This window comes from Coffea eugenioides, chromosome 7 (assembly GCF_003713205.1).
Source record: "Coffea eugenioides isolate CCC68of chromosome 7, Ceug_1.0, whole genome shotgun sequence".
Classification (NCBI taxonomy): Eukaryota; Viridiplantae; Streptophyta; class Magnoliopsida; order Gentianales; family Rubiaceae; genus Coffea; species Coffea eugenioides.
Window position 1 is genome coordinate 24,030,080 of NC_040041.1, and position 12,310 is coordinate 24,042,389.

General features: G+C 37.6%; 2 protein-coding genes across 2 annotated transcripts; both read right to left on the minus strand.

Annotated features, from left to right (window-relative positions):
* Positions 1-1,284: 1,284 nt before the first annotated feature.
* On the minus strand, positions 1,285-3,855 carry LOC113777165. The gene is made up of 5 exons (XM_027322204.1): positions 3,756-3,855; positions 3,136-3,215; positions 2,265-3,008; positions 1,924-1,998; positions 1,285-1,590 (listed from the first exon to the last, which is right to left on the minus strand). The coding sequence occupies exons 1-5, from the start codon at positions 3,853-3,855 to the stop codon at positions 1,285-1,287; spliced, it is 1,305 nt and encodes a 434-aa protein (XP_027178005.1).
* A 757-nt stretch (positions 3,856-4,612) lies between these two features.
* Positions 4,613-9,343, minus strand: LOC113778211 (E3 ubiquitin-protein ligase ORTHRUS 2-like). The gene is made up of 9 exons (XM_027323529.1): positions 8,765-9,343; positions 7,528-8,060; positions 7,214-7,339; positions 6,708-6,807; positions 6,556-6,617; positions 6,371-6,473; positions 6,012-6,153; positions 5,707-5,924; positions 4,613-5,471 (listed from the first exon to the last, which is right to left on the minus strand). Exons 1-9 carry the CDS (start codon positions 9,239-9,241, stop codon positions 4,953-4,955), a joined length of 2,280 nt encoding a protein of 759 aa, XP_027179330.1. The 5' UTR covers positions 9,242-9,343; the 3' UTR covers positions 4,613-4,952.
* Between the last annotated feature and the right edge of the window lie 2,967 nt (positions 9,344-12,310).

Genomic DNA, 12,310 nt, shown 5'->3' on the forward strand with positions numbered 1-12,310 from the left:
AATGCCCACTTGTCAGTAACAAAGTGGTGATTGCTTATTCCCTTTTTTTTTTTTTTTTTTTTTTGACAAATCCCAGAAACGAGAAAAGTTTGGTTGCCCTAAATTTTATAAATAATAAAAAAATTAAACTACGTAATTGTTGATTCCATTATTTATTGCAATGCAAAAGTTAGTTAAGTGGATAAAATGGGCTTTCTTTTTTTTTTTTGCTTCAACTGAGTAATTTATGAGAAAAAAGTTATATTTTTATTTCTAATAACTTATGCCTATGATATAAAATCTTACATAAAGTGCAAAAATTCTATAGCACAAATTAACATGTGAATGTTAATAGAGTTTTTTTCGGTTTCTGGGAATTAACTCTAACAATTTGATAATAGAAGAGGTTATTTCATATGGCACTCTTATCAGGAATTAAAGAGATAACATCCCAATTGTTCATTAACTATCTGCTAAGCCTTATATAAATACAAGTAAATGTCATAGAAAGTATTCATCTAAGACGCTTTATACTTTTTCTCTCATGGTTAGTTGATAATTGGTAATTCAAAAACTGATTTGACCGTTGCAGTGACTCAATATATAATTCTAAATTCAATTCTTTTTTTTTTTCAATATGCCATTGCATTGGTGTCCTAGGTAGCATACATTCAGCTTGAATTAATATGCCTTCTTACGCATGGAAGTACTTCAAAGAACACAACCAATGACAACATTAGTACTCACCCTCGAGGCCAAGAAAACCGATAAGTTTGCTAGGATTTTCAAACGAACTAATAAGTTTGCTAAAAGGTACATATTTCATGAACTTGTAAGTTTTGCCAAAAAGAAAAGGCCAGCTAGACTTAAAAGTTTGCAAAATTTGTTACTAAATTAAAAAGATAACTTTTGTAGGAAAAGTAGTGAGTTTTTTTTTTTTTTAGTCACAAACCTGTATACAGGGAGGGATGCCAGCCTTGAATTTTATTAATACTCTGAAAAAATAAAAGAGGAGGGGTACATAAACCAAAAACTCCTATTACATGAGCTTAAAACAAGAAATAAAGAGTACTACTCGGTTACGGCAATTGATCTAATATATGGAAAATGAAACTATCTAGAAAAACTAGAGACCTAATGTGCCGAGGAAGTTGCGCAACAGAATGGAAAAGAAAAGTATCTGTAAAGCATAAAGCTGCCAATGAATCTGCTACAGCATTGGCCTCTCTGTAAATATGGTGCACGATTGCTAAGAGCTGTCCGAGCATATCCTTTATGTGTTGCACCACATTACACAGCCGTCACTTAGGGGTAGCAGAAGAAGAAACCAGTTGATGAAAGAGCCCGCGAATCAACCTCGGCATCAACTCCCTGCAAGTGTCTAGAAGTACAAATTTGCAAACCGGACTGTAAAGCAGCTGCCTCAGCCTCCAAAACTCCCATGCTGCCAAGCTCATTGACGAAAGCAACCACTACCCTACCCTGATAATCACAAATAACACCACCACCTGATGCTCTCCCATTCTTGACGCTTGCATCAGCATTCAATTTATACCTTCCTTCAAAGGGAGCTTTCCACCAAATTGCTAGCCCCCAAAGTTTCCGTGGCTGCTGGATCACGAAAGATGAAGCTAAAAGGAGTTATGATCACCTTGAATTTGAGCATCAGTAATTGGCCAAGAAGCTCCAAGAAGTTGCAAGAAAGACTTGACTCTATAAATCACAGAATCTGCTCTCATTGCCTCTCCTCGAAATCTCGCTTCATTCCTCGAACACCACAGAAACCAAAAGTTACAATCGGCAGTAGACACCTAACAAGATCCAACGAGGTGGCAGGAAAGGAAAGAACCCATTGCATGACAGTCGAACTAGCACACGTATGCTGCATATAAGGCAGGCCAAAAGCGTGCAAAAAATATTTCCACACTTCCACGGCAATCCCACCAGCAAAGAAGAGGTGCAGCACAATCTCCTCCTCCTCGCAGCATTCACATTTGATGCCAATGACATCCCTCTTCGCTGCAACACGGTGTCAAGAGGTAAGAATCCATACAGCACTCTCCACGCCAGGAAGGAGTACTTGATTGGAAGCATTGGGTTCGAAATCACGCTATGAACTAGAGAAGAGCTTTTCCTCTTTCGGACCAGCTCATAGGCAGATTGGGAAGAAAAAGTGCCTAATGGAGAAGCATTGCACACTACTACATCATGCTGCGAAGGCCGAACCCTTAGTTGCACTATAGAAGGAATAATCCCAATGGCAACCATTGACAAAGTTGGGAAACATTCCAAGAATCTCCCTGCCACAACTCCCGGACTCTTAGCTGCGGCGGGTCCTCCATGATGCTGAGATTGATAAGCGGGGCATGAAGAGCCCAGCAATCCATCCAAAAATCCATATCCCCACAACCTAACTGCCTGAACATTTGCTGATCAGCAGCATCTCGGATAGAGCACATTCGTCTCCACGTATGCGACCCACAATTCCCATTAACCTCTATAGGATGACCCCTGCTAATATATTTTTCGAACATTAATTCTGCCCAAAAAGTATTTCTTTCTTGCAGCCGCCACCATAACTTCATGCTGAGGGCATCGACCTGATCCGAGAGTGATTTGAACCCCGGACCACCCTCATCCACTGGGTAACAAAGATCTTCCCAAGATTTCCAGTGCATTCTTTTGCTCTCCAAGGAGTAATCCCACAGAAAGCTATTAAGAACTCTGCCCAGTGCAAGTAAAAAATTCTTTGGTGGAGCAAGAACTTGCATCAAAAAAATAGAAATAGATGTTAGGACATGACAAATGAGGATGATTTTACCCCCTGGAGACAAGAATTTTGTAGACCAGCCCTGAACTCTAGCCCGAACCTTTGCAAGGATGCTATCAAACAAAATCGATCTCACTTTTCCAAGTGCTAGCAGCGCCACGAGATAAGTTATAGGCAACTTATCACGCTTAAATCCCAATACTAAAGAGACCAAATTAACTTTTGCCGGAGATGCTTTGTCGGAGCAAACAAAGGCGCTCTTAGAAACATATTAATCTTTTGCCTCGACACTGACTGATAAAGGTCCAAAAAAAGGCTTTCAGCTTCACTAGCACTGGTCTTGAAATTCGTGTAAACAAAATGGTATCATCAGCAAATGACAATACCGGAACAGGCAGACCTTTAGATTGATAAAACATCCTTTCACCATCATTAAAAAGCTTATGAACCCCTCGCACCAAGAATTCTACAGCCAAAATGAAAAAGGGCGGAGACAGTGTGGATCCCCTTGCCAAACTCCACGAAAAGATTTTAAAAACCCGAAGATTTGCCATCGAGAACCAATTATTTGAAAGAGTTCAGAAAACTAAATCAACGAACAAATTCCCAAACCCGAATTGCCGTAACATCGACATGATAAACGACCAATCCAACCTATCGTAGGCCTTCTCCATGTCCAACTTGAGAATCAGATTCGGTTCTTTTACCTTTTTTATTAATGTCAGAAACTAACTCTTATGCGACTAGAATGTTGTCCTCTATATGCCTGCCCGGAACAAAACCCGCTTGAAAAGGCGAGACGATCTCTGGCAACACCTTATTCAACCTAGTTGACAAGATCTTTGAAAGAAGCTTGGAACAGACATTGCAAAGACTTATAGGACGTAAGTCTTTCCAATGTACAGCCCCCAATCTTTTTGGTATCAACACCCTTGGGCTGAGAAAAGCCGTGGAAAAAATCCATTACTGCCTCCGTTAGATCCCCTTTAATTATCTCCCAACATGCCTGATAGAATAGAGAGGAAAACCCGTCTGGTCCAGCGGCGTTGTCTGTTGATACCAAACACAGCGCTCTTCACCTCTTTCTCCGTTGGCAAAGCTTCCATTTTACTTTTGAGTTCCGTTGGCAAAATAGTAAGTTAAACTAGATATTTTGTACAATTTTCTAACGAAGTAGAAAATATTGCCAGAAGGGTAATAAGTTAGACTAAAAGTTGACAAGATTTTTCACCAAATTTTGGTAGAAAAAAGAAGAATATTAAACTACACATTCTGTGAGGTTCTTTTTTTTAGTTTGAGGGGAGACTCCAACTTTACAAGAGGAAAGTGGGAAATGAAAGGTTTGACAGTCAAGTAAGGAACCTCATAGTCACCTTAACTAATGTTCTCACAAGCAAAGTTAGGTCTTCAGACAATTTCATAATTAGTGAATTTTTCATATTTGTCCTTTTTTCTTTTTATTAGAAGTCTTATAATTTCATGTAATTCTTGTGACAGTTCAATGCTATGGCTCTAGGAAACATTAAATGATCTTTTCTATCAACGAATTTAAGGCTCCTTAGATAGAAATTGAACACCTGTAGACTGTAGAGATGAATCTGTCTTTATGTCCAATGCTTTGCCAGAAGAAAAACGGAGCTCAGCAATAAACTGGTGCAGCAGATGTCAGAGCCTAAAATGGTCAAGATTATACACATCCCCAACAAATTTGACTATTAACTGTAGTTTGCCTCTTAGTTTGTTCTGAGATGCATTTTCTGTATGCTTATGAGTGATAACTTCAAGAATTTGACCTGCTCACCATTTAACAATAAGGAATATAAACAAGAATACAATATCCAGACAAGATAATCAAGAGTCAAATTTGCCTTGCTCAAATGCTCAAATAGTTGGTTAACAGAACAGTTAAGAGAAAATTCCGTCATCAAAAGCCAACCAAGAGGCATTCACTTCCAACAAGTTATAGAAGCGAAGCATCAAAACATTGTACATTGTAGCTCCAGAAAACCTTTCAGCATTGAGTCTCCAAACTTGCCAACACGCAGAAATAGTCAACCACCTTAACTTGCCCAACCCAGCTTTCTCCAAATTACACCGAAGCCCCAAAAAATCTCCAGTACACGACTCAGCAAAGGGATAAAACAGAGTTACAAATTAATCAGACTAACCATGCCAAAGAGAATTACTCCCCGAGCGATGGCAACTATGCACAATTATCCTCATCCGGCCCTGCCTTACTTCTTTTACTTCTGGTCTTCACACCACCATCCAAACTGGCTGAGACATTACCATCACCAGTCTTTCTCTTGTTCCTAGTCTTGCCTTCAGACAGTTTAGACTTGGCAAGTTTGCTTTTCGCAGCTTCAGACTTATCTATGAATTTATTTGGTGATATCTCAGCATTGCTGGCTTTCTTCAGCTTTTCCCGGGATTTACTATCATTAAGAGATTTAACAATGCCTTCAGTCTTATCCTTCACCACCTCCAAACCTCCAGAATTTACATCACAATTCTCTTTATCTCCAGCAAGCATATCTAATTTTGCATCCGTGCCTTCAGCCTCTTCAATTAAATCTAGACTTGTAACTCTAACATCAGCATCTTCAGATAACGCTGCTTCTGTGTCTTCTTTACAATCATCAATTTGTTCACCACACTCCACATTGTCTTCTTCAATCTCATGCTTAAGTGATTCTATCACATCCATCAACTCCCTGTTTACCTGCCACAAAAGTAAATTCTCAGGGGTAGTGAGGGACTCGATAGATATTGTTCTTTTCACAGGTGGGATTTGATAAACTCAGCATCTAAAATACCAGAACAATCACCTTGAACACTATAACCATCAATTAAACAAATTAAAAGAAACTTTGATAAATGATTTCAAGACCATATTAACTCTTGTAACACCAAAGTGACTAATTCAACACATAAAATTGATATAACTCTTGCAGTACCTGGGGATTCCGAAGGAATTCAGATATGTCATTTTTGCAAGATGGGCATTTCATGATATTCTTCTGTGCACGTAAAGTTCGTCTTCCCTCGCATGTCCGCTGTCTTATGAAAGATTGACCTGCAAAGGCACCTTCCAGGCATGCCTTGCAGAAGTTATGAGCACATGGTGTTGTAAGGGGGTCGACCATCACTTTGTGGCAAATAAGGCAGCCAAATTCTGCAAAATGAATGTATTCCCTTTTATTTAGGTAACCTTCAAATTGCCTACTCATCTTGTATGCAACAACTACATCAAGACATTTACCTTTCAAAAGCCTTTCTTTCACAGATAACTTCTTCTGACGTCTAACTTTCCTAGTTTTATTTCCCTCTTCATCACAATCATCATCAACTTGGACTCGACTGTCTGGAGGAGGCTTCTTCCACATCCAGCAACATCTTTTCTCCTGCATATCAAATGCATTATCACAGAAATTAACCAGAAAAAACAATGATCTTTATCTAGTCAATATACAACAAAGGATATGAAACATGAAAAATAGTACAAGAAATGGAGCTCGACAAAGAATCACAAGAAGAAAGCTCAGTGTACTTGATGCATGTTATTATGGACAGGAACAGAGAGAAAACAAAGCAGTAAAGCCAGTCTGTAGCAATTCTCACATCATAATCCCAGGCAGGTGTTCCCTTTCTTGTTGTAATATCAGGAGCATCTTTCAACTCCTTGATGCTAGGCAGAGGCCTTGGACGATCCCCATGAGATTCACTGCAGTTATTTAAGAGAGCATTAAGTGAAGAGGAACAGCCACACAAAAGCCAATACGAGTTTATGAGGACAAACAAGGCACCTTGTCCACGGAGCAGGTTCATTATCACAACGAACGAACAAATACCGACACATCAAAAAACCCTGGAATAACAATTAAGAGTCAGAAAACATTTTGACAATTGATGTATAACAGGCAAAAGATGATACGCAGAATTTTATAAATCATCTTACTTGCTTCCCAACTTTACGCCAACATTGTTCAATCCTGTAAACTCCATCATATCTTACTCCTTTCTCTGGTGCATAAGAGGAACGTTTCTCCTTGTGGGATCTACACAAATAAAGGTAAAACTCATAAGACACTGGAACGTTCTTACAGAAATCACAGGTTAAGAATTCCAAATATACAAACTAGTAAATAAATGAGGTACATGTATCAGGGGGAAAAATAGTGACTGAAACCTGAACCAAGATGATAATCATCTCAAGGTCTACTAGTTTATGCTAAGAAGTTTCTCCCCATCATACTTTAAGACAATTACCTAACTTCGAAAGGGAAATCTAAACTTATCAGAGTCATGGACTCCATGCAATGCAGTATACCATGTTTTTGGCTTCTCTCTGAATTCAAATAATGAGAAGTTAGAAGGGGGAGAAAATGAGGTGGTAAAAGCAGATATTTTACTTAACCTATCTACACCACATTCTACCAACACTAGTAATTAGGTCCAGCTTACCTCACAACTCGAACTGGATAGCCTTTACGACAACTGACCCGTAATGCTTCATTGAGCTTGTCAAACTTCTGATCAAAAGACTGTGTCTTGTTTGTCCTTTTATTGCCACTAAGATCTCTTCCTCCACTATCCAAAATCCCATCAAAATGAAATTATGGCAAACAAAATAAATAATATAAACAGCAAAATGAAAAGAAAAAACTGGAAAAAATGAAAAGAAAACAGCATGAAGATAATAATGTGAGAGTATAAAATCAACATAAACACATTAAAAAAGACCAAAAAACAAGAGCAGAGGTCATGCATTTCCATACCTTCCAGTGTAGAGGAACCACTCACCATGGTCTTCATCATCCTCGTACCCTCCAGATAGTGCAACTGACTGGGCACCATAATCTGACTGTCCAGCAATTCCAGCAACATGAGGAAAGTGAGCACCCCATTGCCTGCATTCCATTCGATCCTCCCAAGTCTCTCCGACCATCACACCCTGGTTCCTTTCAGGATCGTTTTCTGGTGGAATTGGTCCAAAATGATCATGAGGAATTGTGACAAAAATCTTTCCACTACAGGCATTAGCCTTTCCAGATTTTTTTGCGCGTTCAGTGACAAATGCTTTGTCAGGACGACTTTGATTGTGAATAAAATGAGCCACCTTTGGCAGCCCCCCTGGAGCACTAGAATTGAACATCTTGGCTGTTCGAATAGCAAAGACAAGTGCAGAATTAATTCTAGGCTCTCTTGCCATCTTGGCTGGAATGGCGTTGCGGCAATTCGCACAGGTGTGCTTCCCCTGGCTGACCCACTTTTGAAAGCACTTCAAGCAAAAATTGTGACCACATGGAGTCTAAAACCAAGAAGAATGCATTCAGATGATCAGTATTTATAATCCTTTCGGTTAAACATTGTAATAGCTTCAGTAAAATCTATTAGGACAATTGATGGTCAACACAGGAACCAGCAAACAGGAAGATAAGCCACAGTAAATGTAGAAACAGAACACTAATCGCTGTGGCAACAATACAATCATGCAAGTTCTAGCAAGAAGAGCATGACATATCAAGATTTTCAAAAACTTGAGGATCATCGCTTATCTTATATCTAAGGCTAGCACAAGGCGACACACGAGTCTGGAATTCCAATAAACGCTCATTCATAGTAGAGTTGGGCAGAACAAGTCAGAATACAAATACAGAATATAAGAAACCTCAAGAAAGAGCTTCATGTCATTGCTAAATTCCATTGCATTGCTAAATTTCACAAAAGACCAATCATTCGCAAATTCCATTGCTAAATTTCACAAAATACCACTCAAAATAAAAATTACTTTAAAAAGGAAATAAAACAAAAGAACCGTCAACAGGGTAACAAAAAACAAGCTTTCCGCAAAAAACCAAAAAGCATGCTTTTGTTTTTCGAATCAGCCTCAGAATATACACGATTTTCTTTCTTTTTCAGGGTTCAAAAAAAGCAACTATTGAGGATTCATTTGGCAGAGAGAAATATTTAAAACAAAAAAAGGAAAGAGAGAGACAGAGTCATAATACCGACCGTGACAGGTCTATCGGGGAGCTGCATGCAAATGGAGCAGTACAACTTCTGGTCAAGAAGATCCAAAACCTCGTTGCTCTTACTCCTCTCGCCATCGTCATTACAATCGGGAACGACATGGGATGATTCTCCGCTCAACAGTTGCTGCCGTCGCTTGGCTTTCTCATGGTCGGAGAGAGAAGGGTCGGCCTGGATGGCTCGGATGGCGGCAATCAAATCGGCTGAAGAAGCATCAGCACGAGGAGGTGGCACAAGAGAGGATACGGGTTGTTGTTGTTCTTGCTGGTCGCAGTCTGGACAGTCCCAGAGAGCAGCACTGGCCATGGATTCCGGCCTCCGGTCGGAAGAGAGGCACGGGAGATGCCAAGGAGTAATACAAGTCTTGCAAGTGAGGGTGTCATGTGGAGGAGGCTTGGTCTTGCAGACCATGCATAGGCCATCGCCATCGCAGGGCAGGCCGCTGCTAACTTGAGTCATCGGATGTTGATCGGCGGCAGTGGTGGTTGTGGCGGAGCCGATGGTGGTGGTGGTTTCAAACTCCACTTTACTTAAATATAAATAATGTTAACTAGTGAGTAGTAAAGAGTGATGATTTGATTTGAGATCAGAACTGAGAAGGGAGTGGGTGAATTTAAGGGGGGGAATTTTGTGAGGGATGGGGGCGGGAGTGACGATTGATTTGCCTGCCCCTAGTTTTTGGGCTTTTGGGAGATTTAATTTAATAATATTAGTGTCAAAGCACACCTACAATTTAAAAATAAAAGGTAAAATAGAGAAAATACGTGTGTGATTTCGTCAAAAGATAATCTTTCAAAATAAAAAGTAAAATACAACAAATGCGTGTGATTTCGTCGAAAAATAATTGACCATTTTACGATTTTGAAACATTCAAAAAACTTTCATGTACTTAAAGTGACGTGAAATTTGATTTTACGACTTATTACATCACAAGAGATTTGTAAAGATCAAAATCATATATATAGTTTTTACTATTGAAAAAGTTATTGATCTTTTAATTATTTTCTATGAGATTATAGTTAACTTGATATAAATAATTGTATTAGTAATATTTAATTAGGTAGTTAAGTTTAAAGTTAATATTAAAGGAAATTAGTTTTAGTTTTATTGAATGTTATTACGAGAGAAGAAGGGGTACGAAAAATATGGGAAAGCAAGAGTATTTTTAACATTGTATAAAGTGACATAAAATTTTAACACCAAAAAATGATCATTCTTTGCATATACAAAGATGATAGGGAATTTAAATTGTTAATATTAGTATTAGCAAGTATATATATGTTATACTATTTGAATCTAATAAGTTAGGGAGAAAAGACGGGTTTTGAAAGTTTTGGGGGGAAAAAGGAATTTGAGGAATTGTACAAAAGGGGGGAATTTACCAAATTGGTTTGGGTATTTGAATTTTGAGACTTCCCTCTATGCTGGCTTGTATTTTAGTACTATTTTTGGCTCTTTTAGCTTTTCTTTGCACGACTGAATTCAGGCACCAGGGCATAATTTTTGCCCTTTTTTTTTGGGTTGTGAAAATCTATTGACCGCTGCCCGCGGGCTCTAAGGTCTATGGTCCAAATTCCTACTTAAGGGCGTTTAAGACCTGAGACGGGCTAACTTTTCCGTTGCCCGGGCTTTCCCCAATTTACGGCCAACAAAAAGCCTAACAGCGAAGCATACAATCCCCCAAAACAATTATAATTGCAGAAAATAATACGCTGATTTTTTTTATTCAAACGATTTTGAACAAATAGTTAGAAAAACATATTTTTGGTTGAGTTTTTCAAATTGCCATCAAACTTCTCAAAAGTGCATTACAATTGGATGGGAGTTTATTTGACATATTATTTGAAAAAAAATTATTGTAATATTTTTTATGTTTTGATATATGTGAGATAAAAAAATTATTAAAAAGGTATGTTATAAAATGTGTTCATTATACAAACAAATAATTTTTATATAAATAATAGCTCTCCAAACACTCCCTTGTCTTGAGAATGATTATAGTATAAATAATAGCTATGCAAACACAATCATAGATTTCCAACTCTTTTAGCCCAACTGAATCCTCTCTTAAAATCCAAATGTTGTCGATTGATCTTAAGAAAAAAAAAGGTAGCAGCATCTTGAATGTTTATTAATCTCTTAGGTTAGGGTTGTTGAGTAATATATATGTAGCCAATTGTTTAAAAAAAAAATTTTGACTTCACCTTGAACACTCAAATTCCATACTTCACACGAAGCATGGACTTAGATATGGCTTGAACTTGATTGGGCAAAGGCTTGTTGTTGGGTTGAGAAGGTGTCTTGTATAATTTTGGAAATATAAAACAATAACGTAATGAACACATAACCATTTGATGTTTAAGCCTTCAAACAGGAATTCGTCTATTTGGATTTGATTTAAACTTCAATACTTTTGAGTAAACTGTTGAGAAAATTTGGTAGAAATTTTCCAAAATCTAGGGACTTAGGGTATGTTTGATAAAGGTAAAGTTCAAAAATAAAAGCTGAAATATGAATCCATTAAACTATTAAATTGTTAAGTACTAAATCTGATATATTAAAATTTAAATTTATTAAATTATTAAATTATTAAATATTGAATCTGATCTATTTGAATTGTAAGTGATACTGTAGCTTAAATGCACACTTCTCATATGTTAATGATTTGTACAAGGAGTATTGATAACTTATATTATTAATATTAAAAGTTAGATTCGGTGTGGATTTAGCAGCACGCAAATAGGGATTCTTTTGTCCTTTTCTGTCAAATTGAGGCCTAAAGGCTCTTTGCATAGCAATTGATCGATGACGCGCGAGTTGAGTGGCGACTCATCTTTATTGGAGAGATTGGTGAAAATAGTACCTTCCCTCGATCAGCGAAATAAAGTACGTGTTTGGATTACGAATATTTGAAATAAAAAAGTTTACTTCACAAATTTTAATTATTTTTTTATTTCACATACATCACATCACAAAAAATACTACAGTAATTATCTCAAATAAATCATCCAAACAAACTCGACCAAATCGAAATCTGTCTTGCGTACAACTTGGAATGCTTGTAGGTCAATAAAACCCCACTTGAAGTATACTTTCAGTAAATTGGTTGGCCCAAATAATCCATTATGAATTAATTCAAGTGATTAATCCACATTAGTTCAAACTGACTTTGCTCCTTAATTTGATTTAAGTCCCATGAGCATTAACCCAATTTTCTAATTGAAAACAATTAGTCCATTTGTAAACCCGAAAGGATTAGTGTAAATAATCCGACTTAGTTTTGTCAATATCAATCGGGTTAATTCCACTTTGTCCCCCCAAACTTTGGACGATTACCCACTTCAGTCCCTAAACTTCAAAATGGGACACTTAAATCCCTAAACTTATAAATACCTCCCACTTAAGTCCCTAAACTTATAAAATGAGACACTTAAATCCCTAAACCCTTATAAAATGGGACACTTCGACCACCAACGGCATTCAGGATTTGTTAACAATTTTCCTTAAATGGGAGGTATTTATAAATTT